Genomic DNA, 25,425 nt, shown 5'->3' on the forward strand with positions numbered 1-25,425 from the left:
TCGATGGGTTACCTGTAGAAACTAACACCATAGGAAAAACGATTGGTTATGGTGACAGGCAGGGAAGGAGTTTGTCAATCTTACTGAATTTAAGAACTCACAATTTATTGCAGACCCTTTCCTACACACCTTACGTATGTTTACCTCACTTGTTCCTCACAACAAGCCTGTGAAGTACGCACTGGAATTATTTCCTTTCAGGAATTCTGTGTTTCAGAAAGTTCTTAGTCCCCGGCTGCCCTTTGCCTGCCCCCCCCACCCTGGCCAGAACTGCTCGGGAGTCTTGAATTACAGGCATTGCCTACTTTGGAGAATTGTAGGTAATTGATTGTTCCTTCTCTGTGCTTTATTTTCCAGGTCACAAAGCCCTTAAAGCATTGTTGAGGTCACTGGCAGATCTTCAGGAAGAGTTGCTTTTCCAGTACCCAGACACTAGGTACTTAGTCGATGGGACAAAGCCCAAAGCGGAGAGGTAAGGAAGGAATGGAGCTATGGGGCTGCTTATTTTAATCTGAGTAGTTTCCCATCATTTTTCAAAAAGAAAGCCAACTCTTCTGTAGGCAGATATCAGACTTACTGTTAGTAAAACAGAAGGACCTTCTTACATTTAACTGGTGGCCAGGATGGCACACGAATTGGGAATTAGGTTTTCCATTTTTATATTTACTTGTACCTGCTTTTCTTTGTGGGCTTCCGCAAGAGGCTTGCCTTTTCTTCAGACCTATTGAAATTAGGAGATGAAGGGCGCCTGGGTGGTGAGTCAGTGGAGTGTACGACTCCTGGTTTCAACTCGGCTGTGGTCTCAGAGTGGTGAGAGGTAGCCCCGTGTCAGGTTTCGCACTCAGAGTGGAGTTGGCTTGAGACTCTCTCTTCTCCTCCCTTTGCCCCTCCCCAGCGCAAATAAATAAATACATAAATAAATACATAAATAAATATTTTTTTAAAAAATTAGGAGATGAAAGCACGTTTTTAATTTTTATTCTTTTTTTTTTAAAGATTTTATTTGAGAGAGAGCAGGCGAGCGCATGAGTGGGAGGGGTCAGAGGAAGAGGGAGAAGCTGATCCCCCACTGAGCAGGCAGCCAGATGTGGAGCTCGATCATGACCTGGGCTGAAAGCAGATGCTTAACCAACGGAGCCACCCAGGCGCCCCTTAATTTTAGTTCTTTTTCTCTCTCTCTTTCTCTTTTTTTTGAAGATTTTATTTGTTGATGGTGGGGGGGGAGAGAGAGCACAAGCAGGCTAAGTGGCAGGTAGAGGGAGAAGTAGGCTCCCTGCTGAGCAAGGAGCCTGATGCGGGACTGGGCCCGGGACCCTGAGATCATGACCTGAGCTGAAGGCAGGCACTTAACCGACTGAGCCACCCAGGCGCCCCTTAATTTTAATTCTTAATTAATGCTTATGAAGCACTTTGTGCCAATAGCATGGGATTGCTGGTCACAGCCGTCTCCTTATCAGTGAGGGGAAGAAGCAGTTATTTTGAAGGGTGGAAGATGTTCAGATAAGATTGGAATAAACTTTACTTTTTCTGAAGTTGTCAACATTTGATGAAGGATTTTCCACAGCCCTCCTCCACCACCCATTGTTTGAACCTGCTGTATATGGTACCTGCTTGCTTTTTTTCCTTTGGGCTTGTCCTTTGCTCCATTCTTTTTTACTGAATTAGTTGGAGGGACAACAAGCGAGCTCGCATTTATTGAGCACCCACAGCGTGTTGGGGTGGGTAGTCCAGTGAGTATAAGCGGCTTGATAGAGGCTGTATTACTCTCTCCGAGCAGTTGCCTGTTGCAGTGTAGTTGCCCACTGTTCGAGTTTTCTTCACATTCAACTCTCTTCCTTTGATTCAACTAATGTTATTCAGCTTTCCTGAACAATTGGTTACAGGGAGACACATTTCCCTTATTGATCTGGGGATTAAGGTCATAAAAGTATGATTATGTGTTTAATTTTTAAAGACTGTCTTGTAACAGTATAGGCCTGGTTCATACGCATTTCTAATAATGTTTTTACAACCTCATTTATTTTTACGGTTTGCTTACCTTCCAAAAAAATATTTCGAAGCCAGTAGGTTTTATATTTATTTGAAAAGTTACTTGAGTTTTTGATTGACCTCACGAACATTCTTTCCAAACAAAAAACGCCACCTTCACATCTGTGGTGGTTTTTAAAATGTAGACAGAATAGGGAAGGCCTAAATACTCTGGACTTCATGTGAGCCTAGCTTTTGACTTGGGTAATATTTGTTTACATTGAACTTAATGTTCTTACTGGTTTTTTAGTGAGGAGGAGATTTCCAGTGAAGATGAAGAGCTAGTAGAAGAGAAGAGGAAGCAGAGAAGGCCCCCACCAAAGAGGAAGCTGGAGCTGGAGGACTATCCCAGCTTCATGGCGAAGCGATTTGCCGACTTTACCGTCTACAGGAACCGTACACTTCAGAAGTGGCATGATAAAACCAAGCTGGCTTCTGGAAAATTGGGGAAGGCAAGTGTGTGTGTGTGTGTGTGTGTGTGTGTGTGTGTGTGTGTGTGTAACAGTTTGTGGCAACCTGAAGCAGTTTTAAGAAATTGGAACTACAGCTCGTTGATATGGATAATGTCATGATGTAATAGGAATCAGTCATTTCTACAGAAAAATTTACTGAACTACCATTCAGACCTGGGATTTTAATTTTATTAGAAAGAATATTTTGGGGACACCTGGGTGGCTCAGTCAGTTAAGCCTCTGACTCTTGATGTCAGCTCATGTCCTGATCTCAGGGTCAAGAGATCCAGCCCCACATCAGGCTCCATACTCGGTGAGGAGTCTGCTCGGGTTTCTCTCTTTCCCTCTGCCCCTGCTCGAGCGCTCTCACACGTACTCTCTCTCAAATAAATAAATAAATGACATCTTTTTAAAAAAAGAATATTTTGTTGTAGAAATTGTGGCCTTGTAAGTGTTCAAATATTTGGGAATACAAAATACTGAAAGAAATGGATTTTTCAACAGTTATGAAAGGTGTGGGAGTTAATCCCTGGGTATACGACCTGCCTTAGACTAATTTTTTTTTTTCCTGAGAACAATTACAGCCATTCACAAACTCAGTCGTAACACCAAGTCCCTCTGAAAGGAGGATTGTCTTTTTCTCTGCTGACACAGAAAGATAGAGAAACCAATGTAGCTGCCTTCAGCACAGACTTTCTGCATTATCTGACACTGGTTAATGTTGTTGCAGGGTTTTGGTGCCTTTGAACGCTCAATCTTGACTCAGATCGATCATATTCTGATGGACAAAGAAAGATTACTTCGAAGGACACAGACCAAGCGCTCCATCTACCGAGTTCTTGGCAAACCTGAACCGGCAGAGCAGCCTCTCCCGGAGAGTTTGCCAGGACAGCCGGTAAGAGCTCTGTGATGCTGGGCGATTACAGGGAGCGGTTTCTGTGAGGCTAATTAGCTGAAGAATCTGGTCACTTGCTTGTAGGTGTTGCTCTTGGTATAAGAAGGTAGTGAAAGAAAGGGAAAAAAGCACTACTTTACTAGATTGTAAATTTACTAGAAACAGTTTATGGGACGAGAAAGTTCTTTTAAAATGGAGCTATTATTAACTTGTGTGCAGTCTTCTCTTATTTTTGAGTTTGACATGAGTCTGGTAACGGAAGCATTCGTCATCCAATTTTTAAAAATTCAATTTTAAAGCTACTTCTCTAGAAATGTAGTACTTAGGAAGTGTGTACTTTAGGCTCTATGTCCGATGTTTCGATCCTATAGAAAAGGATCCAGTATTGGAACAAATTCTTTCGTTTAAAGGAAACTTTTATTTATAGAAATACATACTTGATGATTTTTTTCAGTGTTCAGAAGAATTTAAAATGAAAAGTGAAATTCTGCTTCTCGGATTAAACCAGTGTTCATAATTATAACAAGGCATTTTCTATTCATCTAACTGTATATGCATAGAACACACACACACACACACACACACATATATAAAACATGGTTCTATTTTTTTTAATGAAATGGGATGGATATATGTGTTATACATACATAAAATGTTATATACTCTATATAAAATCTTAACAGTTTTTTAAATTTAATTTTTCCTAGGCACTTTTCCAAATCATTACATAGAGATTTATCTCGTTTTTCCTAATATTAGGCTGTGGGGTATTCCATTGTGTGGATGTGTACTATACTATAATTTATTCAAACAGTGGCTATTTATGTTGTATCTAGCTTTAGAAGCAGTGCTATAGGAAAACATTCATGAGCATTTATAATACGTGTATTTGTGTGAACATGTGGATAGATTTCTCAAAGTGAAAATGTCAAATTAAAGAGAATACACATTTTAAAAATCCTGATAGATGTTACTGATTGCCTCCAAAAAGGTTGCATTAATTTCCATTTCTACCAGTTCAGTTTTCTGGTACTGAGTGTTGCCAGTTTTAGAGCTGAAAAATGGTGTGTTCTCATTTTAGTTCTCATGTATTTAATTTGAAGGAGGTTAAACATATTTTGTATGATTATTGATGATTTGTGGTTCTTTTCCTGTCAGGTGCCTAATTAATGTCTTTGCCCACTTTTTTATTGGAATGTTTTTGTTCTTTAATTTTAACAGCTCTTTATATCTTAAGGAAAGCTGCTTTGACTGTTAATACACATTATTTGTAGTAGCTACATTACTTTGATAACCCCTTTGAATTCACTACTTCCTTTTTTCTCCTTGATATAGGAGATCCTTCCTCAAGCCCCTGCCAATGCCCACCTGAAGGACTTGGATGGTGAAATCTTTGATGATGATGACTTTTACCACCAGGTGTGATTTTTACACTTTTCTTCTGTTACACATCAGGTTTTAGCATTTTTTTTTTTTTAAGATTTTATTTATTTGGCAGAGAGAGAGAGTGAGGAAGGGAACACAAGCTGGGGGAGTGGGAGCAGGAGAAGCAGGCTTCCCACTGAGCCTGATGTGGGGCTTGATCCCAGGACCCTGGGATTATGACCTGAGCTGAAGCAGATGCTTACCAACTGAGCCACCCAGGCGCCCCCAGTTTTAGCATTTTAAAACTAGCTCATAGAATTCTCTGACCAAAAGGTGGCTTACTTTGGAAGGAGGATAGAGTCAGGGAGTTAGAACTGCTATCTTTAGAATTGACTTACTGTGTAGTTCTGAGTCTTTTGGTGTTGTTGTTGTTGTTGTTGTTGTTTAAAGAGTTTATGTTTTTAAAATAATCTCTACATCCTGTGTGGGGCTCAGGTTCACAACCTGGAGGTCTAGAGTCTCACGCTCCGCCAGCTGAGCCAGCCAGGCACTCCTGTTGTTCTGCTTCTGTGTTGTATTTTTCCTTTTGAAATGAAAACGGCTACAACTACTTTGTTAGTTGCTGCAGAGTGTAAAGTAACTGTAAAACAGCTGCACCTTCTTTGAGTGAAGTGGTTTATTCTTTCTCAACCGTTTTTGCTAATGTTAATAGAGGACTTTTTGTTAGTTATTTGGTTTCTTGTCCTGTTGCTATTAGATTGGGATATGGAGCTAAAGGGCTGGGCTCCCAGAGTCCTTGAATTGCACTTCTGGTTCTATTGCCTATTAAGCGTCTTGTCTTTGGTGTGTGTGTGTGTGCGCGTGTGTGTGTCTGTGCTCGCATGTGTGCAGGGGCACGTGTCTGTTCAAATCAGTAAGTATGTATTGAGATTGTCTGCTACTATTGATAATAATAATAGTGTAGTGTTTTGAAGACAGACAGAATTGGCAGGAGTTGAAATGTGGCCAGTTCTTGATATTTCTTCCCAAATGTCCCCCAGTTCTTTCCCTGACATTATTATCTGCTGGTATGCTGCTCTTTTTAATGATGCTAGTGACTGTAAAGGTAGACTAAACATTTGGGCTGTTTTAAAGATCTAAAATAATTTCCTGTAATCCTGGGTCTCCTGATAAGTCATACTTAATGAAATGTGCTCTAGGATGTACCCTTTCTAGCTCTGGAGAATCAAGGATGCTGTTCAGCAGTGATACACCAGCTTTTGTTGAGCCATTACTTACTGAGATATTCTTTTCTTCTCTGCTGAATTTTTAGTGTGTTAACTTTTGTGTTAAATTTACAACTGCTTGTTGAAGGTTTAGCCATGATGACCATGTTATGTATTTGGAATATGAAGGAAGGAATGTGGGGAAAATTACACTACAAGGCCAGTAGAACAGGTGATTCTGTATAGGGGATAGCTCTGAGTCTTTGCCCTAAGAAGAGAAATAATAATCTTTCTATTCACTCTGCGATGTTCGGTGAAATTATTGCCGTAAGTGAGCCTTAGAAGTAATGATGAGAGGGTATGGGAAAGAGGATTGGTGTGTCCTCAGGTGTTCCTAGTCAGAGGTCCTGATTCTTTTTTCCTTTTCTTCTCTTATTATATCCATTTGTCAGAAGAGTAGGGAACTCTATTTTGTTCTAGGGTGTCTAAGGAAGTACCTGATATGGGATATTAATGCTGTATAATTGTGTGAGATCATGGGAGACAATCAGAAATGCTCCAGTCTTCATTAATTGAAGTGTGTATTGTTCGATGGAAAGTGCATCATAAATTAAATAGGCTTAATAAAATAAACCGAAATTACCGAGGAGAAGTTGCTTCCACTGGCAGTCCTTAGTCTGAAAGATTTTTAAAAAAATTTTTTAAATCTTTTTTTTGCCTGCAGGTCTGTTTAAAAAAAAAAATAGCATTACTTGATTGGCCCTTCATCCCAATTAATAATTTTACCTTCGATAAATTCTGATTTCAGAGTTATGACTAGTCACATCTTAGCTTTTCCCCTTGCTGGTTAATTGGGGTGCTGGGGTTAATCTAAATTAAAACTTAAACTAATAGAGGTCAGCAAGGCAGCTGAAACACCTGAGTGAAACAAATGGGGCTGCCAGGCGCAACTTTATCTTGGCCGTTTCCCAAGAGGGAAGTGGCAGCAAATTGGAGTTGTTTCAGCCTTCTGTAAAGGTGAATGATGGGTGACACTTGTTAATGTATAGCATCTCCGGAAGCATTCCAGATTGCTTTGCCGCTGTACCAACTGCTGCCGTCCGTGCACAGTCAGTAGGAACTGGACCAGTTGCCAACATCTGGCAGCACAGCAAGGAATGGGTGCAAGTCTCGAAACCCCGCCAATTCTAAATATGGTGCTTAGAACTGTGCGGGCTTTAATCACTTGCCACTCTTTGGCAGCGGGCTCCGACAGCTTATCCTAGCCTCGTACATCACGTCCCGACATCTGCGGAGCCGCGAGGCAGCTGCACATTCATTTTCTTTTCTTGCCTTTTCTCTTTGCCTCCTATTCCTCCTCTTCTTCTTCCCACTCCCCCCACCCCCCTGCCTCCCTTCAGTTTTCCTCTCCCTCCCCAATATACTTCTTGGGAGAGATGATCTGTAAAGATTACTGCTTCATTGTGTGCAAGTAATTGTGGTGATGCCGGGCCCTTGACAGACACAGCGCAGCACCTGTTCTGCTGACCTGGTTAATTTCTTCTGTTGAGTGGGATTTGCCCGAGATTGGAGCTGAAGCCAATTCAATGATAAGGCTAAAGAAAATGGCTGTATGTTTTCTGTCACCTCCCAATTAAATTGGCTTCATAAAGTGCTTTCCTTTATTTGTCAGGGTAGTAAGCCTGAGCTAAGTGTTGCATTCAGAAGTGGTACAATGTATTACAATGGGCCTGTGAGTTTTCATTTGTGTTTTTTTTATGTGGTCATATGGAAGAGCTGGGTGGTGAATATAATACACTTCGCCTTTTCTTTTTTTTTTAAACCATACTTGAAGCCAGACTCTTTGGGTCCATGTTTTGTAAGGAAGAGATTATAGCCACATTGAATTTTAATGTTTCATTGTAAGGGTTTAAAGGCTTACTTGGTTAATTCAGGCTGTGTAAATGCCCTCACTACTGAGGATGATGTTCAGGGTCAGAATACCCGACATACACACACATTCTCCCCCCCCCCCCCCCTTGTTTCATAATGGGCCTTAAATCACTACAACTTTGAAGATATATCTGTGTTATTTAATAAAGGTACATATGTATAGGTATGTACATGTGTGTGTATATACATATACGTAGAGAGAGGGGCACTGAGGGGTATCAGATATCATAAGTAATCATATCATACTTCCTGGAAGCCATGTAGTAAATGGCAACACGAGTACTTGATCTCAAGACTTTTTAGGCCAAGTCCTGTTCTTTCCGTTCCTATATTTCTTAAATATTTCATTCTTGAGCCATAAAAAAACTTCACTACAGTATTACACCTTTCAGTTTGTAAATAAGCTGCATTTTCTTAGAACCAAAGAAACATTATTTGTGTTAGGAAGTCATTCTTTTCTCTTAGAAGGCGAATGATAAATTGAACTCCTGTTACTTAACAATTCTAATGAAAAAATTAGCTTTATGGTTGTGCTGCTGGTTTGGAAACTGGAATTGCTGAAAGCTTGAAGTATACCCAGTGGGAAGATTTTATGAGAGAAACTGTTCACCTGCTGCAGGCGTTTCTGAGTTTCCCTCTCAAGTGGAATTAGTTTGCATTTGGCCTATTTCTTGTCAAAGCTCATCCCTAAAGACAATTCCACGAAACAGGAAGGTTGAAAATGACCACAAAGGATGAGCCATTGAGAAATGTTTTCAGTATCTGTTTTTTATTTTCACTATCCTGTTTACTGAGTTCTATGAGATGTGTTGTCTGTATCACCATGTAAGGTTTTTCTTTTGTTTTGACTTGCTTTTTTTAAACCATCAGTTGATCTTTGACTTGATACGCCTGCATTCTTAAAGATTTGAGGAAGGACTAACATTTACTGAACACTAGTTCTGTGCCAGCTCCTTGGCTGAGTAGATCGGTACTTACATACATCTTTATTTAATCCCCACAAGATCTCCAGGTTGAGATATGACTGCACTTAGCAATGAGCAATACGAAGTGACTGCTTTTATTCTTTTCATATCCCAGACCTCAAACTAGTTTCTTGTCACTTCATGAGGTATTTTGTTCTGAAAGGACTAATTGAGCTTAGATATTGACAAATCGATACCTGGATTTCTAAGGGTTCATTAGGATTTTGTATGTTGCTTCTAGCGCTGTTTAGTTTTGATCTGGTTTGTCCTGTCACTTTGAATTTAACCAGGAGTGTCTAGAGAAAGGGATAATAGGTTTTGCTCTTTCGATGACCACTTTGATTGGTTAAATTCCTCCTTTCACATGCCATCAGGGCATGTCTATAACTGACCTTGCCACATGCTGGACTTAGACATTTGATAATGCCATAAACAAGTGATTACTAATTCGGTGAACTATTAAAAGTCGATAATGTTAAGAAATAGGGAAGAGGCGAGCTTTCTGACGAGATGGTTTACCTTAATTAAATCGGTGAGTGATTAATATGGACGGTTGATGTGGTGGCTTTAATTGCATACGTTTAGACCTTAGCGTGAGTAAGATGTCTCAAGCCATTCCTGTGGTTAATGGCAATACTGTATTCTTAACTGTTGGTATAGATCTTTCCAGCGGTTCAGTTGATGGTTAATGATATATTTTAAAGTTTGATTTGAACCTACTCCTTTTAATTAGTTGTAAAAAAAAACAGATACCTTCTGGTTCAGAGCAGTATTTAATTTTTAGTTTTACTTTTAAATGTTACTGTTATTTGAGATGTGGGTTGTGTTTCTTAAAAATTTTGTAAAACTTATTACACATAGACCTGTATGATGGTTTTAGAGAGGATGTATATATATGAAATACATATACTTGAAAATTGAAATTATGGCAAAAATATAGCAGAGGATCAGGTTTCTTGAGGCATAGTATAAGTTTAAAAAACAACAAAACCACCTGGGGCACCTGGGTGTCTTAGTTGGTTGAGTGTTCGATTCTTGATTTTGGCTCAAGTCATGATCTCAGGGTCAAGTGTCGGGTTTCGCGCTGGGGCAGGGAGTCCGCTTGGGATTCTCCCCCTCCCTCTGCCCCTCCCCCCGTGCATTCTCTCTCTCTCTGCCCCCCTTCAAATAAATAAATAAAACTTAAAAAAACAAAACAAAAACAACTCAAACCAAATACCAATGTCCAGTTAAACTTCAGTTTTAATAATTACAAGATTATTTTGTGTACCATGTGTAAGAATTTTATTTGAGATACATTCTAGCTTCTGTGCTGCCATCGTTATCTGTCAGTGTTTAGACCCAAATTCCGCATCAGTATTGGCGTTCGATTGCTAGCGTGGGCTTGCTATTGTGGAGGCTGCGTGCGATACGAGACCCAAAGCCACATTTTAAATGCCAGGTCCAGAAATTTCATTCAACAGTGGTGTCGAGGGAAAGTACACGCGGCGGGTCCTCGTTTCGTTCAGTTTCCTTGCTTTAAAAAACATCAGAGCATGACTTAGTATTACTCCCTCGTTTAACAAAGGTAACACCTTGGAACAAAGCCTGGAACCGTACATTTTATGGAGCCAGCTAGCAAAGAGATAAGAATTGGCTTAGAACTGTTGAAGAAACTTTTTCAGACACAAGTGGTACCTTGGGAGTTTACTAGGCAAATATGTGGCCAAAATTGCCTTTTCTATACTAATAAGTACAATGTCACCCAGCTGAGTATAAATCAAACATAGGACTCCAGCAGTATTTTAGTGGCCCCAAGTGAAGAATTTGGTACTTCTCAGGAAATGGGGAACACTATCTGTTCCCTAAAGTGAATATGATGTCTTCTTATTAAATCATACTCGATGTATATAGCTCCTTTAAAGTAAATTGTAGGGAAAATGATTTGGCATAGAAAGGGGAAGTTAATAAGCATCTTTAAGAATTTTTGTGTATTGTGGATCTAGAATAGAACATAATTGCTTTAAAGTTAGATAGCATCTTTGAAGCACATCAAGGCCAAACTGTCTTTTCACACAAACTGGAGCCTAAAGCAAGTACATGCCTAGTAGAGGGTCACCCTACTTAGTGAGTTAGGACATTGAAATCCAAGAATTCTTGCTCCCGGTTTGATTTTCTTTCCAGTATATTAAGCTGCCCTTTGATCTAACATGTTTGAAAATCCATTTGAAAATTTCCTTTTCAGAACATACCTGTTTAGGAAGTTGGAGGCCCAGTGAGCGTGTCTGTTTGCACTCTGACGATTCATATGTATCACTTTTATGCAATTATGAACTTCATTCAATTAACATTTATTATACCAGATGCTAGGTTTATAAAGACTAAGAAGACAGAATCTCTGCCCAAGGAATTTGTGTCATCCAACAGGAGTGAGATTCTCTCTTAATTTGTATGGTCCCGTAGCTTCGCCTTCATTAAAGTTCGTGTGGAGAAAGTAAATGGTGAAAGAGAGTAATCAGGTCCTTGATACAAAAACATACATGTAGTTCTCTGGTGTCTGCCTCAAGCACTGATTTGCGTACCAGTTTTCCCCCAACATATACCTGATCTGCTTCCTAAAGTCATTTTCTATAACTCCTAAAAGACCCCAAGAGGGGTGCCTGGGTGGCTCAGTCAGTTGAACATCTCACTCTTGGTTTTGGCTTAGGTCATGATCTCGGTGTCCTGGATTGGAGCCCTTCGTGGGGCTCTGCACTCAGCGGGGAGTCTGCTTGTCTCCCCCTCTCTCTGTCCCTCCCCTAGCTTGTGTGTGCGGGCGCACGTGCATGTGTGCGCCCTCTCTCTCAAATAAAGCTTTAAAAAATAAAATAAAATAAAATACGCTAAGAGATGCTGTTTGATATAAACTCTGGATAGTATAAAATCCCTCTTTTCCAAGAATGTAGTAATTGTTACAAGCTGGATTGAGATGCCGGCATCCACTGAAACTTATTTCAGGTTTGGAGGGTATTGGTATTGGAGGGTTCATTTAGCTATGGCCTACTTTTGTATATTTCTGAAATTTTCTATAATATAAAGTTAAGGAGAAAAAAAGCCTTCAGATTTCTTTCTTCCTTGCATCATTTGTTCAATAAATATTTGTATACATGCTATGTCTTTTTGAGTAACTGCTATTTTAGGCTGTGCTGTGCTGTCGAATGCAGTAGCTGCTAGCCACATGTAACTATTTAAGTTTAAATTAATTAAAATAGATTTAAGTTATAAATTCAGTTCCTCAGTCATAATGGCCACATTTCAAGTGCTACATGGCCACATGTGCTATTGGCTATGCTACTGGACAGTGCACAGACAGAACTTTCCCTCGTCATAGAAAGTTCTCTTGGAGCTCTGTTAGGGGCTACAACAAAGCAAAGTTCTGTCGTTGTGAGCCTCCATTCTAGCTTAGAGCTAGGACGAAAGGGGAAATGTATTGTGACTGTACAGTAGAAAATTCTAAAACCGGGTATGAGTGAAGGGAATACTAGGGTAGGGATGGGATGGTTACTGTTCTTATGTAGGAGGTTCAGGGGATAAGGCTGTATTTGAGCAGAGACCCAAGGGAGATAAATAACAGCCATGCAGGTATCTGGAGGAAGTTGGGCACAAAAGGCAAGTGCAGAGGCTCTGAGACACAGTGGAGGCTAGCATGTTCTAGAAAATTCAAGGAGGCCAGTGTCACTGGGGTGGAGTAGACAAGAAAGAGTGCTGGGAGAGGAGGAAAGAGAGGTTAACGGAGGGCCAGGTACTGTAGGACTGTGTAAGCTACTCTAGCACTTTGGCTTTTATTGTGACTGAGATGGGAAACCACTAAAGGGTTTTGATCAGAGGAGTTGCATGATTGGACTAATATTTTAAAAGAATCTCTCTTTCTGGCTCGTGTTGAGAAAAAACTGTAGGCGGTAAGGTGGCAGACAGGAAACCAGTTAAGAGAGTCTAGTGTGATAATTAGGCAAGAGATGGTGGTAGCTGGGATTGGGTGGTTTTGTAGGAGTGCTGAGTGGTTGGATTCTGAATTTATGTTCAAAGTGAACTGATAGGATTTGCTGTTGGATTTCATATGGGGTGTGGGAAGAGAGGAGTCCAGGATGACTTTAAGGTTTTTGGCCTGAGCAATTGGAAGGATGAAATTGCCATTTACTGAGATGGGGAAAACAATGAGAGAAGCTAATTTGGAGGAGAAATCTGGAACTTAGTTTTGGTTTTATTAAGCTCTTCTTTTTCCCTCTGTGGACCCGTTTTGGCTTTAATTATTTTGACCATCAGTTATATTAAGTTTAGATTACCTCTAAAACATTCATATGGAGTTGTTGACGAGGTAATTATATCTATAATTTTGGAGTTCATGGGAAGGTCTGGGCTTGAGGGTATAAATTTGATAGCCATCAGCATATAGATTGTATTTAATACTATGAGACTGAACAAGATTACCTAGAGAATGAAACGAGAGAAAAAAAAGAATTGATTCAAACCCTGAGTCCTGGGACATTGAAACATTTAGAGGTTGGCAGATGAAGGGTAACCAGCAAAGGTGATTGAGAAGGAGCAACTGGTAAGCTAAGAGAGTGAAGGAAGAGTGATTTCCCAGGTTCCATATAAAAGTATTTCAAGAAGGAGGAAATACAGTGTCATCCTGATACCCAAACCAGACAAAAGCAGCACAAGAAAAGAAAATTACAGACCAATACCTCTTACGAATATAGATGCAAGAGTCCACAGAGTACTAGCAGACTCAATCCAGCAACACATAAAAAAGATTATGTACCATAACCAAGTGGGATTTAGCCCAGGAACACAAGGTTGGTTTAACATAAAAAAAAATCAATTAATGTAATACACCATATCAATAGAATAAGGACAAAAAACCATATGATCACCTCAGTAGATGCAGAAAAAGAACATTTAGCCCTTCCATGATAAAAACATACAGCTAACAAAAACAAAAATAAAAACACCGCCACCACATAATGCAAACTGGGATAGAAGGAACTTTTTTACTTGATAAAGAACATCTGTGAAAACCCACTTTCACCTACTCAATGGTGGAAGACTGAATGCTTTCCTCTAAGTTTAGGAACACAACAAATATGTCTGTTCTTGCCACTAACATTCAACATTGTTCTGGAGGTCCTAGACAGAACAGTTAGGCATGAAAAAGAAATAAAGGTGTCCAAATTGGAGGGGAAGAAGTAAAACTATCTCTTATATGCAGATGGCATGATCTATATATATTTCATATATAGAAGATCCCAAAGAAGCCACCAAAAAACTATCAGCTAACAAACAAATTCAGCAAAATTGCAGGATACAAGATATACACAAAAAAATCAATTGTGTTTCTGTGCACCAGCTGTGAGTAATCTGAAAAGGAAAACTATTCCATTTATAATAGTATCCGAAAGAATAAAATATCTGGGAATAAATTTAACCAAGGAGGTGAAATATTTGTACACTGAAAACTATAAACATTGTTGAAAGAAATTTTATAAGACCTGAATAAATGGAAAGTCATCCTATGTTCATAGAGTAGAGGAGTTAATGTTCTTGAGGTGGCAGTACTCTCTGGACTGATCTTCAGATTCAATACAATCCCTATCAAAATCCCAGCTGCCTCTTTGTAGAAATTGATAAACCGATCCTAAAATTCATATGGAAATACAAGGGACCCGGAATAGCCAAAACCATCTTGAAAAAGAAGAACAGAATTGGAAGACTCATACTTCCTAATTTCAAACCTTACTACAAATCTATAATAATTAAGGTGTTTTAGTACCAGCTTAAAGTTAGGTATATAGATCAATGGATTATAATCGAGAATCTAGGAAATAAACCTTTACATTTATGGTCAATTGGCATTCAACAAGGGTGCCAAGACTATACAATGGGGAATGAACTGTCTTTTCAACAAATAGTGCTGGGACAAATGGATGTCCACATGCAAAAGAATGAAGTTGGTGCCCTCCCTCAACCTACACAAAAAATAGTTCAAAATGGATCACGTACCTAAATGTAAAAGCTCAAAGTATAAAACTTTTATTTTATTTTATTTTATTTTATTTATTTTTTATTTTTTTTTTAAAGATTTTATTTATTTGTTTGACAGAGATAGAGACAGCCAGTGAGAGAGGGAACACAAGCAGGGGGAGTGGGAGAGGAAGAAGCAGGCTCATAGCGGAGGAGCCTGATGTGGGGCTCGATCCCGGAACGCCGGGATCACTCCCTGAGCCGAAGGCAGGCGCTTAACCGCTGTGCCACCCAGGCGCCCCAAAGTATAAAACTTTTAGAAGAAGGCGTAGGGGTAAATCTTCATGAGCTTTGATTAGGAAATGGGTTCTTAGATAGGACTTTAAAGGCACAAGTGACAAAAGAAAAAAATGGGTGAATTGGACTTCAATGAAAAAAAAAACTTTGGTGCTGTAAAAGGTACCTTCAGAAAAGTGAAAAGACCCACAGAGAGAGAGGGAGAAGCAGACTCCCTGCTGAACAGGGGGCCCAACGCGAGGCTCGATCCCAGGACCCTGAGATCATGACATGAGCCAAAGGCAGATGCTTAACTGACTGAGCCACCCAGGCACCCCTCCAAAGTAAATATTTGAATGACCAGTAAAAAGGTGCTCAACATCATTCGTTTTTAGGGAAATACAAATCAAAAGCACGACGAATGCCACCTTACACTACTAAGATGGCTATAATCAAAAAGATGATACAGCAAGTATCAGCAAGGATATGGAACATTTGGAACCCTTACACGTTGCTGGTGGGAGTATAAATTGGTGCAGCCTCTGTGGAAAACAGTTTGTCAGTTCCTCAAAACCTTAAGCTTAGAGTTACCATATGACCTGGCAATGTCACTGTTAAATATGTATCCAAGAGAAGTGAAAGTGTGTGCCCACACTAAGATTCATATATGCATATTCGCAGCTTTATTCATAATAGCCACAAAGAAAACAGTCCGGATGTCCCTTAACCGATAAATGGATAAACAAATGCTGTGTATCCGTGCAATAGAGTATTATTCAGCTATAAAAAGGAAAGAAGTACTGATAATTGCTACAGCATGAATAAGCCTTGAAAATATTATGCTAAGTGAACGATGCCGGTCACAAAAGACTGCATATTGTATGATTCTATATATATGAGATATCCAGAAAAGACACATCTGTATAGAGAGAAAGTGGAATAATGGTTGCCTAGGGTTGGGGGGGTCGTAGGAGGGAAATAGGAAGTGACAAGTCTTGGGTAATGGGTTTCTTTTAGGAGTGATGAAAATATTCTAAAATCGGTGATGGTGATGATTGCACGACTCTGAATGTACAAACCATGAATCGTACAGCTGAAATTGGTGAATTGTACGGTTTGTGAATTATATCTGAATAAAACTTTTTTTTAACTCCCAACCCTGAGATCAAGAGTCAGACACTTTACTGAGTGAGCCACCCAGATATCCCAAAACTTTTTTTTTAAAGAAGAGAGTGACTTATGTCAATTGCTGCAGATCGAGTGAGATATGGACTGAGAATTGACCATTGGTGGTGGCAAGTGGGAGTCATAGTGACCTTGACAAGAACTCTTTTGGTAGAATGATGGAGTAGGTTCAAGAAAGAATGAAAGGCGAAAAATCGGAGACGCTGCATATAGACAGCCGTCCAGGGGGTTTGCTGTAACGAGAATAGAGAACTAGAGCAGCTGGAAGGGGAAGTGGAGGTTTGGGAGAGTGTTTTGTTTTGTTTTGTTTTGTTTTGTTTTGTTTTGTTTTGTTTAAGATAAGAGATGTACTTTGTATGCTGATGGAAATGATTCAGTGAGGGAAATGGATGTTTCAGAAGAGAGGCGAGAATTGCTGGGGAGTATTCAGGTCAAGAGGGGTTGGTCTGACGGACCGTTCATCCATACGTATTAGAGGGAAGGCAGAGTATATGGGTACACTTGCAAGTAGATACGGTAGAAGCTTGTGGAAATTCTCATCTGGCTGCTTTTGTCTTGTTTTATTGTACTTTATGAATTAAGAAGCCATGAGTGAGAAGATGTGGCAGGGGCTGGAGGTTTGAGAAAAGAAGAGGTATGGCAGAGTCCCCTGACAGAGTGGGACAATGAGTGGAGATGAAACTGCTGGGGAATTGTCCGGTAGCACCAAAGATCCACGTGAGGTCAGTGCGAACGGCTTCACGAGGGGGAGACCAGTTCACACGGTCTTGTCTTTTTCTCCAGCCAATTCAGCTGCATGGATACAGGTACTGAGATTTAATATGGTTGGGGGTTTTGCCAAGGGAGTACAGATACATAATCCCTGCGTTTCTGAAGTTTAAAAAGTTCTGAAAACTCATAGTTTTTTGTTTTGTTTTGGTAAGTTTGGCAAATTTTTGTGGTGGCAACATCTGATCTGAAAGGTCACGAAGCTATTATAAACCTATAAGCCTTTATTTCTCCCACCTAGTGGAGATGATTCATATATTTTGCTGCAGAAATATTCATGTGTTAGACTTTAGTGTGCTGTCCCAGACTCTGCTGCGGCATTTGTGTTTTATACACTGTCTTATTCTCCTAAAATCCTAAAAATTCTGAATTCCAAGACCCATCAGTCCCCAAGGGATCACGAATCTGTTTGACAAAAGGATATTATATCATGCAAGGGAGTTGAGAGTGTGTACCAGGAGTGACTATCCTGATGGACTGTGGAGTCCTTTCCATCTGAGGAAGGAGGGGAGTGAGCACGTGAGGAGAAGAGGCAAGGTGCTGCAAAGGTGTGGGGATCAATGGGTTATTGATCCTGGTGGGGCCGAAGAATTATTGGAGTCTGAATGCTAGAAGGAGAATGTTGGAAACACAGGGAGAGGGTTTGTTTCAGCTGGACTTTCATCCCTAAAGGACATCATTACCGAGCACAAGTTGGTACTACCCTTCCAGTTTCTTCTTTGTGAATCCTTTTAGTAAAATTTTCTCTAGTTCTGAATGACTTCCTCCTTATTTTTCCAATACAAAAGATATGTTGTTTGATGCCATTAAAAGAAACATTGCCCAGGAATGCCCAGAAATAGTCAGTGACTGAGCTGGGGTTCCAGAGGATATATAACCCTTCTTCCCACCTTTATTAAAAATAGAAGGGAAAAAAAGATACACACCAGGACATCCATCTGGTGATCAGGGGGCATAATACTGGAAATGGGGACTGTTGGAAATTCTGAATAATAGAACTCTCTGTCCATTGTTACTTTGGTATGGATTAGAAAGAATGGCTAAATGCAGTCACTTGCTTCTTGTAAAATTGTTTTTATTTGTAAGAAAAAGAAAGGAAAAGCAATTGTCAAAAAAAGAAGTTCTTTAGCATTCGAGTTGCTTAATTCTTCCCCTGTCTGCACACATCAGGGCCTAATACTGATAGTGATTTACTTACACTCCCAGTTAATAATTAGACGTGGGGAGACATTATATATCATGCCTAATGGAATATATGGGATCTGATGAGAAAGTTTTCTGTTTTGACTAATAAATTTTAACCCAGATGGCCAAGCCTAGTGAAATATTATGGCCTTTGAAATATTTTAGAACTTGTGCTGAGAAAACAGTGTTACTTTATTCAGTGAATGAATTTATCATCCCTTCCAAATCATAGCTTACTTGGCTCTCGCTCTGGAGTGGAGGCCTGATGCAGCACTGAATCAGAAAGTGGAAAAACCAATCAAATCCTTAAAGACCAAGGGCAGCGAGGCAGAGTCAGGCCGACTTTCAGTGGTAGCCTCTAGCTATACGTTTTCTTATTTTAGTAACCGAAGGTGGGTTATTTGTAACGTCAGTATTAAGATGCTTCTTGGATTTTATTCACACATCCTGACTTCTCTCCATTCTTCTCTGTGCTACTCTTCCTGTAACTATTGTACTTGCCATTGCAGAAGCTAGGTGCTCTTCATCCCTGATCACAAGATCTAGAAGAATGCTTGCTACATAACTCTTGTCATTTTAGAAATGGTATGCTGTGTGCAAGGCAGCGTGCAGAGTTCTGTGGGAGGTGAGCATTTGAGTCATACTATACCCTGCCTTCGGGAAGCTTACAGCCAGGCAGAGGAGGTGACAGAAATATAAACAACCAGCATGCTTGGCGAGGGGATATGAAAGAACTCAGAAGAGAGCGAAGTTAAGAACAGTTAGGATTTGAGAAGCCTGCAGGGAGGAGGAGATGGCATTTGATCTGAGCCTTCAAAGGATAGATAGCACGTTAATAGAGTGAGACTGGAGACTGGCCGGAGGCGGGCTGGGGCTACCTCCCCCTAGGTGGGGCTGGGGCTATGCTACTCTCCCCCTGAATGGAGGGGATCATGCGATCAGAGGGTAGTGGCCAGAGTTGCAGGTCATGGAAAGGGGATAGCAGTTATGTTCAAATGGAATAAAGGGTAAAGGAGAGGGTCTCCTTTGCTCTAATTTATCATGGTCCAGTTTGGAAAAGTCCTATAACCAATAGCATACTTCTCAAGTATCGACTTAACATTTCTGTGAATTTTCTATGCTTTTAAATTTTCTTCATTCTGCTTTTTCTTCATTTTGTATCTAATCTGTCAAAAATCAGTAGAAAGGAAAACTGAATTATTGTACTCATTCATTGTTAGCATCTGTCTGGTGGTGATTTGGCTATGGAAAGTGTTGAATTTTTTTGCCCCAGGGGTGCCTGGGTGGCTCAGTCATTAAGGGTCTGCCTTCGGCTCAGTGATCCTGGCATTGTGGGATCAAGCCCCGCATCAGGCTATTCCGCTGGGAGCCTGCTTCTTCCTCTCCCGCTCCCCCTGCTTGTGTTCCCTCTCTCGCTGGCTGTCTCTATCTCTGTCGAATAAATAAATAAAATCGTAAAAAAAAAAAAAAAAAGAATTTTTTTGCCCCCAATGGGGTTTGGGGATTATTATTGTTATCTGATGTTGACGGTGTCTCTATTTATTGAATACTTAAATTTTGCTTAAATGCATTACTTTTATCATCTTCTAAAATACCAAATCAACTATTATGAGATAAAATTATTACTTCCTTATGGTTGAGGAAACTGAATCTCTGAAGAGGTCAAATAACTTCTCCCAGATTATACAGCTAATAAGGGGCATAGCTGGGATTCAGAACCCAGGTCTGTCAGACTCCAAAGCCATGGTGTTAAACTGACTCATGGACAGATATTTACAGTTAAACTGAATTATGCAGCACACACATTCACATAATGAAAGCTCATATCTAGAATCATTAGATTTTAGAAGTGGGAGAGGGAAACCTGAGATTTGGAATTTGAAAAACGTATTTCATAAATAAAAGATGTTTAAGTAAAAAAACACAATATTGAAATTAATTCAGATTTCTATAATAAAGATATCAAGGGGCGCCTGGGTGGCTCAGTCGTTAAGCGTCTGCCTTCGGCTCAGGGCGTGATCCCGGCGTTCTGGGATCGAGCCCCGCATCAGGCTCCTCCACTGGGAGCCTGCTTCTTCCTCTCCCACTCCCCCTGCTTGTGTTCCCTCTCTCGCTGGCTGTCTGTCTCTCTGTCAAATGAATAAATAAAAAATCTTAAAAAAAAAAAAGATATCAAGACATCTTTTTTTCAATAAAAGGACCATCTCAAAGAGACTGTAGAAAGAGGATATGGATGGACAAAAGATCTGTTCCCTCTCTTCTTTTCCTGAGAAGAACCAACCTTTTCCTTTGAGAAATGAGATCCAAGAGGGAGGCTAGATCTACATCATTTTAACATTAAAAGAATGAGAAGTGATTTAAGATCTTTTAATTCATTTGGATTAATTTTTGGTTTTGTTTTAAAGATTTATTTATTTAGGGCGCCTGGGTGGCTCAGTCAGTTAAGCGTCTGCCTTCGCCTTAGGTCATGATCCCAGAGTCCTGGGATCAAGTCCTGCATCGGGCTCCCTGCTCCTCGGGGAGCCTGCTTCTCTCTGCCTCTGCTGCTCCCCGTGCTTGTGCTCTCTCCCTCTCTGTCCGTCTCTTGTGAATAAATAAATAAAATCATCTTTTTTTTTTTAAAAAAAAAGGAAATTCTTTTTTAAAAAAGTTATTTATTTGGGGGGTGAGTGGGGGGGAGGGCGGGGGAGGGAAGGGGAGAGAGAGTGAGAGAATCTCAAGCAGACTCCCTGCTGAGTGCAGAGCCTGATGCGGGGCTTAATCCCATGATCCCGACATCATGTCTGGAGCCAAAATAAAGAGTTGGACACTCATAAAGAAGATGTGGTATATATATACAATGGAATGCTACTCAGCCATCAAAAAATGAAATCTTTCCATTTGCAACAACATGGAACTGGAGGGTATTATGCTAAGCAAAATAAGGGAGTCAGAGAAAGCCAATTATATGATCTCACTGATAAGTGGAATTCAAGAAACAAAACAGAGGATCATAGGGGAAGAGAGGAAAAAATAAAACAAGATGAAACCAGAGAGGGAGACAAACCATAAGAGACTCTTAATCATAGGAAACAAGCTGAGGGTTGCTGGAGGGGAAGGAGGTGGGGGGATGGGGTAACTGGGTGATAGACACTAAGGAGGGCACATGATGTAATGAGCACCGGGTATTCTATAAGACTGATGAATCACTGACCTCTACCTCTAAAACCAATAATACATTATATGATAATTAATTGAATTTAACTTTAAAAATGAAAAAAAAAAAAAAAAAAGTCAGACACTCAACCAACTGAGCCACCCAGGCATCCTGTTTTTGTTTTTTTAATTCAAGTACTCTTGGGATGGTTTTTAAAAAGGGTAATTCTTTTTTTTTTTTTTTTAAAGATTTTATTTATTAGAGAAAGAGAGAATGTGCACTCGTGCACAAGCAGAGGGGAGGGACAGAGGGAGAAGCAGGCTCCCCACTGAGCAGGGAGCCCAATGCAGGGCTCAATCCCAGAACTCTGGAATCATGACGTGAGCCGAAGGCAGACACTTAACTGACTGAGCCACCCAGGTTTCCCAAAAAGGGTAATTCTTGAGTTGATGCAAGGAAATGGGTCAATTCATATTTTTAATGCTGAGGTGCGTTGCACAAAGAAAACTAGTTCTGTAGCTCTGTAAGAAATAAACTTTCATGGACATATTCATTCATATCTTCAAGGATCTTGGTTTTATTTTCCTAATTCATGCAGGTTGACTATTATTAATGAATCAATGAGTAAGTCAAGAACAATATAATAAATGAAGGAGGAAACAAAGGGTAGTTCTCACCCACTTAAAACAAACCACCGACTTCTCTGGGCCCTACTAAGACATGTGGGAAAGAGAGTATTGTTTGGGGAGGAGATTTGCGGATAATGGTAATGACATCAGTTGCTTAGGTAGATTGTGGACTCTGGATTAGAGGAGAGGGTAGGCATTAATCAAGTAATCCGTTAACAACAAGTAAATTAAGTACAACAAAAGCAGAGTAGTGTGTGTATGTGTGTAGGGTGCAGTTAAGAAATGTTTCCCTAAAGAAGAGTGATTAAACCGAGACTACCGAATGAGTAACAAGGGAAGTGGGGCACATGCAGGTAAATGGTTAGGGAAGCATGCCCCCGGCATTGCCCGTGCAGGAAGGGCTCTGTGATGGGAGTGGGCCCGGGATCATTTCAGGTACAGAAAAAAGACTGTTGAGACTGGAGCACAGAGATGGAGGGTTAGTCTGGAGAGGGTAGATAAGGGACCAGACTGTTGAGCCTTGAGGCTGTAATAAGAATTTTATCCTCTGGTGTACCTGCATTTTAAAAATATTACTCTGACCGGGGCACCTGGGAGGCTCAGTCAGCTAAGCACCTGACTCTTGATTTCTCAGGTTATGATCTCAGGATTGTGAGATCGAGCTCTGCACCGGGTGTAGAGCCGACTTAAGATTTTCACTCTCTCCCTCTGCCCCCCCCCAACTTGTGTGCGCACATGCGCGCTCGCTCTCAAAAAAAATTACAATTAGGAGAGCAAAATGGAGGAGGGGCAAGAGTAAATATAGGGAAATTATACTAACTCAGGTGAGACCATGTCTGTTTTATTTTTCATTGTTTCCCAGCATATTTAATACATATTTATGGAATGAACGAAAATGATAATAACCTATAGTACAATACAGGCAGTGGAGGTAGATTAAAATGGACAGATTCATGAATGAGTGGGTCACATACACAGGACTTGGAGACGAATTAGATATTGAATGTAAAGGAAAAGGAATTCCAGGGATAACTCTGAGGTCATTGAAGTCTTGAGAACAGAATGAAACTCTTGGAGAAAGCACGTGGAGTGAGAAGAAAAAGCAGCTTAGAACTGAGTCTTGGGGAATGTTAGCAGGTAATGTTTGGGCAGAGAAGATGGCTGAATGTGGAATAAAACCAGGGAGATGCCTCAGATGCCAAGAAAGAGTGTTTTAGGAAGGTGAGAATGTCCAGTGCTTCTGCTTCAAGAAGTCTAGTAGGATGAGTCATGACACATGTCCATTATACATGGAGATCTTGAGACCTTGGCATGAGTTGTTTCAGTAGAACAATGGAGGCAAAAATTTTCGCTCTTGCAGAGTTGGTTGAGGAGTGAATAGGCAATGTGGAAAGAAAACAGAGAAAAAAGTTACCTATGGGGAGTGGGTTACTTTATGGCAATTTTATACTGTAGGCATTTACAGTAACTCCTTCCCAGCTATTTGAAATTATAGTATATGTAGATTTATTTTTTTTTACATACTTTAAATATAGTAGATAAAAATTGAAAGTAACTCCTTTGGGGGTTAATTTGAAAGACTGGAGAGCTGAGAACAAAAAAATGTGGTAAAGCAGGAAGCAGAGCAGAAACAGATATATTTTCATGAGGATTTCTTGTGGGAGCTAGAGAGGAAGCTGAAGGAAGAGTAAACCCAAGCCTTGGGATTCTGCTTTTGGTATCTCAGTGAGAGCGGGCCTGAAACACATGTAGGAAAAGTTGACTGCACTTGTTTTCCATGTGGTCTATGTATTGGGGAGGGAGTTCAAAAAATTCTGACTCAGCTAGACTAAGTAAGTTAAATAGAGGGTTGCCCCAAGCTTTTTTCCATCTCAAGCATCTGTGGCTATGAACCATGGAAGCCTGAAAGGTTAGGAATCAATAACTGTGGGTCACAAATTCAGAAAGCCAAGGAATATGTGGCCATAAAATCAAATACTTTAAAAAGTACTTGGTGTTTTTGGCAAGAGTGCCAAAGCAGTTCAGTGGGAAAAAGAATAGTCTTTCAGCAAATGGTGCAATTGGATATGCACATGCAAGAGGATGAAGTTGGACCCCTACTTCACAGCATACACAAAAGTTAACTTAAAATGGATCATAGATCTAAATATAAGAGCTAAAGTTATAAAACCCTTAGAAGAAAACATAGAAGTAAATATTCATGACTGTGGATTATGATTTCTTAGATATAGCCCCAGAAGCACAAATGACAAAAGGAAAAATCGGACTACAAAATTCAAAACTCTTCTGCAAATGATACCATCAAGAAGGTGAAAAGACAACCCACAGAATGGGAGTTTGATAAGGGACCAGTATCTAGACTATATAAAGAACTCTTACAGCTCAATAATAAAAAGACAGCCTAATTAAAGAATGGCCAAGGCATCTGAATATAGACATTTCTCCATAGAAGACATACGAATGATCAATAAGCACAAGAGGATGCTGAACCTCGTTAGCCGTCAGGGAAATGCAGATCAGAACCACACTGAAGTGATCCTTTATACCCAGCAGGATGGCTGCAATCAAAAAGTCAGATCATAACGAGTGCTGACGAGGATGTAGAAAAGTCAGACCTGTCCAACACTGCTGGTGGGAATGTAAGGTGGTCCACCTACTTTGGAAAACAGGCTGGCAGTTCCTCAAGATGTCAAACATTAGAGTTACTATGTGACGTAGCAATTCCACTCATAGGTATTTATCCAAGAGAAATGAAAGCACATGTCTGCACAAAAACTTGTCATGAACATCCATAGCAGCATTCATAATAACTGTAGGGTGGAGACAACTCAAATATCCCTCAATTAATGAATAGGTAAAATATGGTATTATCTGTACAATGGACTATCATTCAGCTATAAAAAGGAAGTACTGATATATGCTAAAACGTGCATAAACCTTGGAACACATGTTAAATCAAATATGCTAGTCATAAAAGACCATAAATTGTATGATTGCATTTATATGAAATGTCTGGAATGGGCATATCCTAAAGACCTATTAGGGATGGCTTAGGGCTATGGGAGTATGTGGGTGGGGCTTACTGGGGATGATAGCTAATAGGTTTGGGGTTTCTTTTAGGTGGAATGAAAATGTTCTAAGATTAAATGTGGTGGTGATTGTACAACTCTGTGAATTTACCAAAGTACACTGAATTAATACATTTTGCGTGGGTGAATCATACAGTAAGTGAATTATAGCTCAGTAAAGTTGTTAACAGTTCCTTGGTGTTAGCAGCAGCAAATCGAAGTCAGTGTTATCGGTATTATTTCTGGTGTGTTGCCATGTTTTGTTTTTGGGAGCAGAAAAATATTCATAAGGGCTTTAATCAATATATCCTAGATCCTTCTGTCTTTTTCCTCTGTGGGAATTACAAAATTTCTCAG

The 25,425-nt window shown here is 40.0% G+C and overlaps 1 protein-coding gene across 1 annotated transcript in view; it reads left to right on the top strand.

The window, feature by feature from the left end:
- AATF (apoptosis antagonizing transcription factor) overlaps positions 1-25,425 on the top strand; it is a 99,581-nt gene that overhangs the window by 36,281 nt on the left and 37,875 nt on the right. Inside the window, exons 5-8 of the mRNA XM_026517543.4 lie at positions 358-472; positions 2,279-2,480; positions 3,211-3,375; positions 4,711-4,794. Of these exons, the coding sequence (XP_026373328.1) occupies positions 358-472; positions 2,279-2,480; positions 3,211-3,375; positions 4,711-4,794 (566 nt within the window). The remainder of the gene's footprint in view (positions 1-357; positions 473-2,278; positions 2,481-3,210; positions 3,376-4,710; positions 4,795-25,425) is intronic.

The sequence above is a fragment of the Ursus arctos genome, unplaced genomic scaffold, assembly GCF_023065955.2.
Source record: "Ursus arctos isolate Adak ecotype North America unplaced genomic scaffold, UrsArc2.0 scaffold_24, whole genome shotgun sequence".
Taxonomy (NCBI): Eukaryota; Metazoa; Chordata; class Mammalia; order Carnivora; family Ursidae; genus Ursus; species Ursus arctos.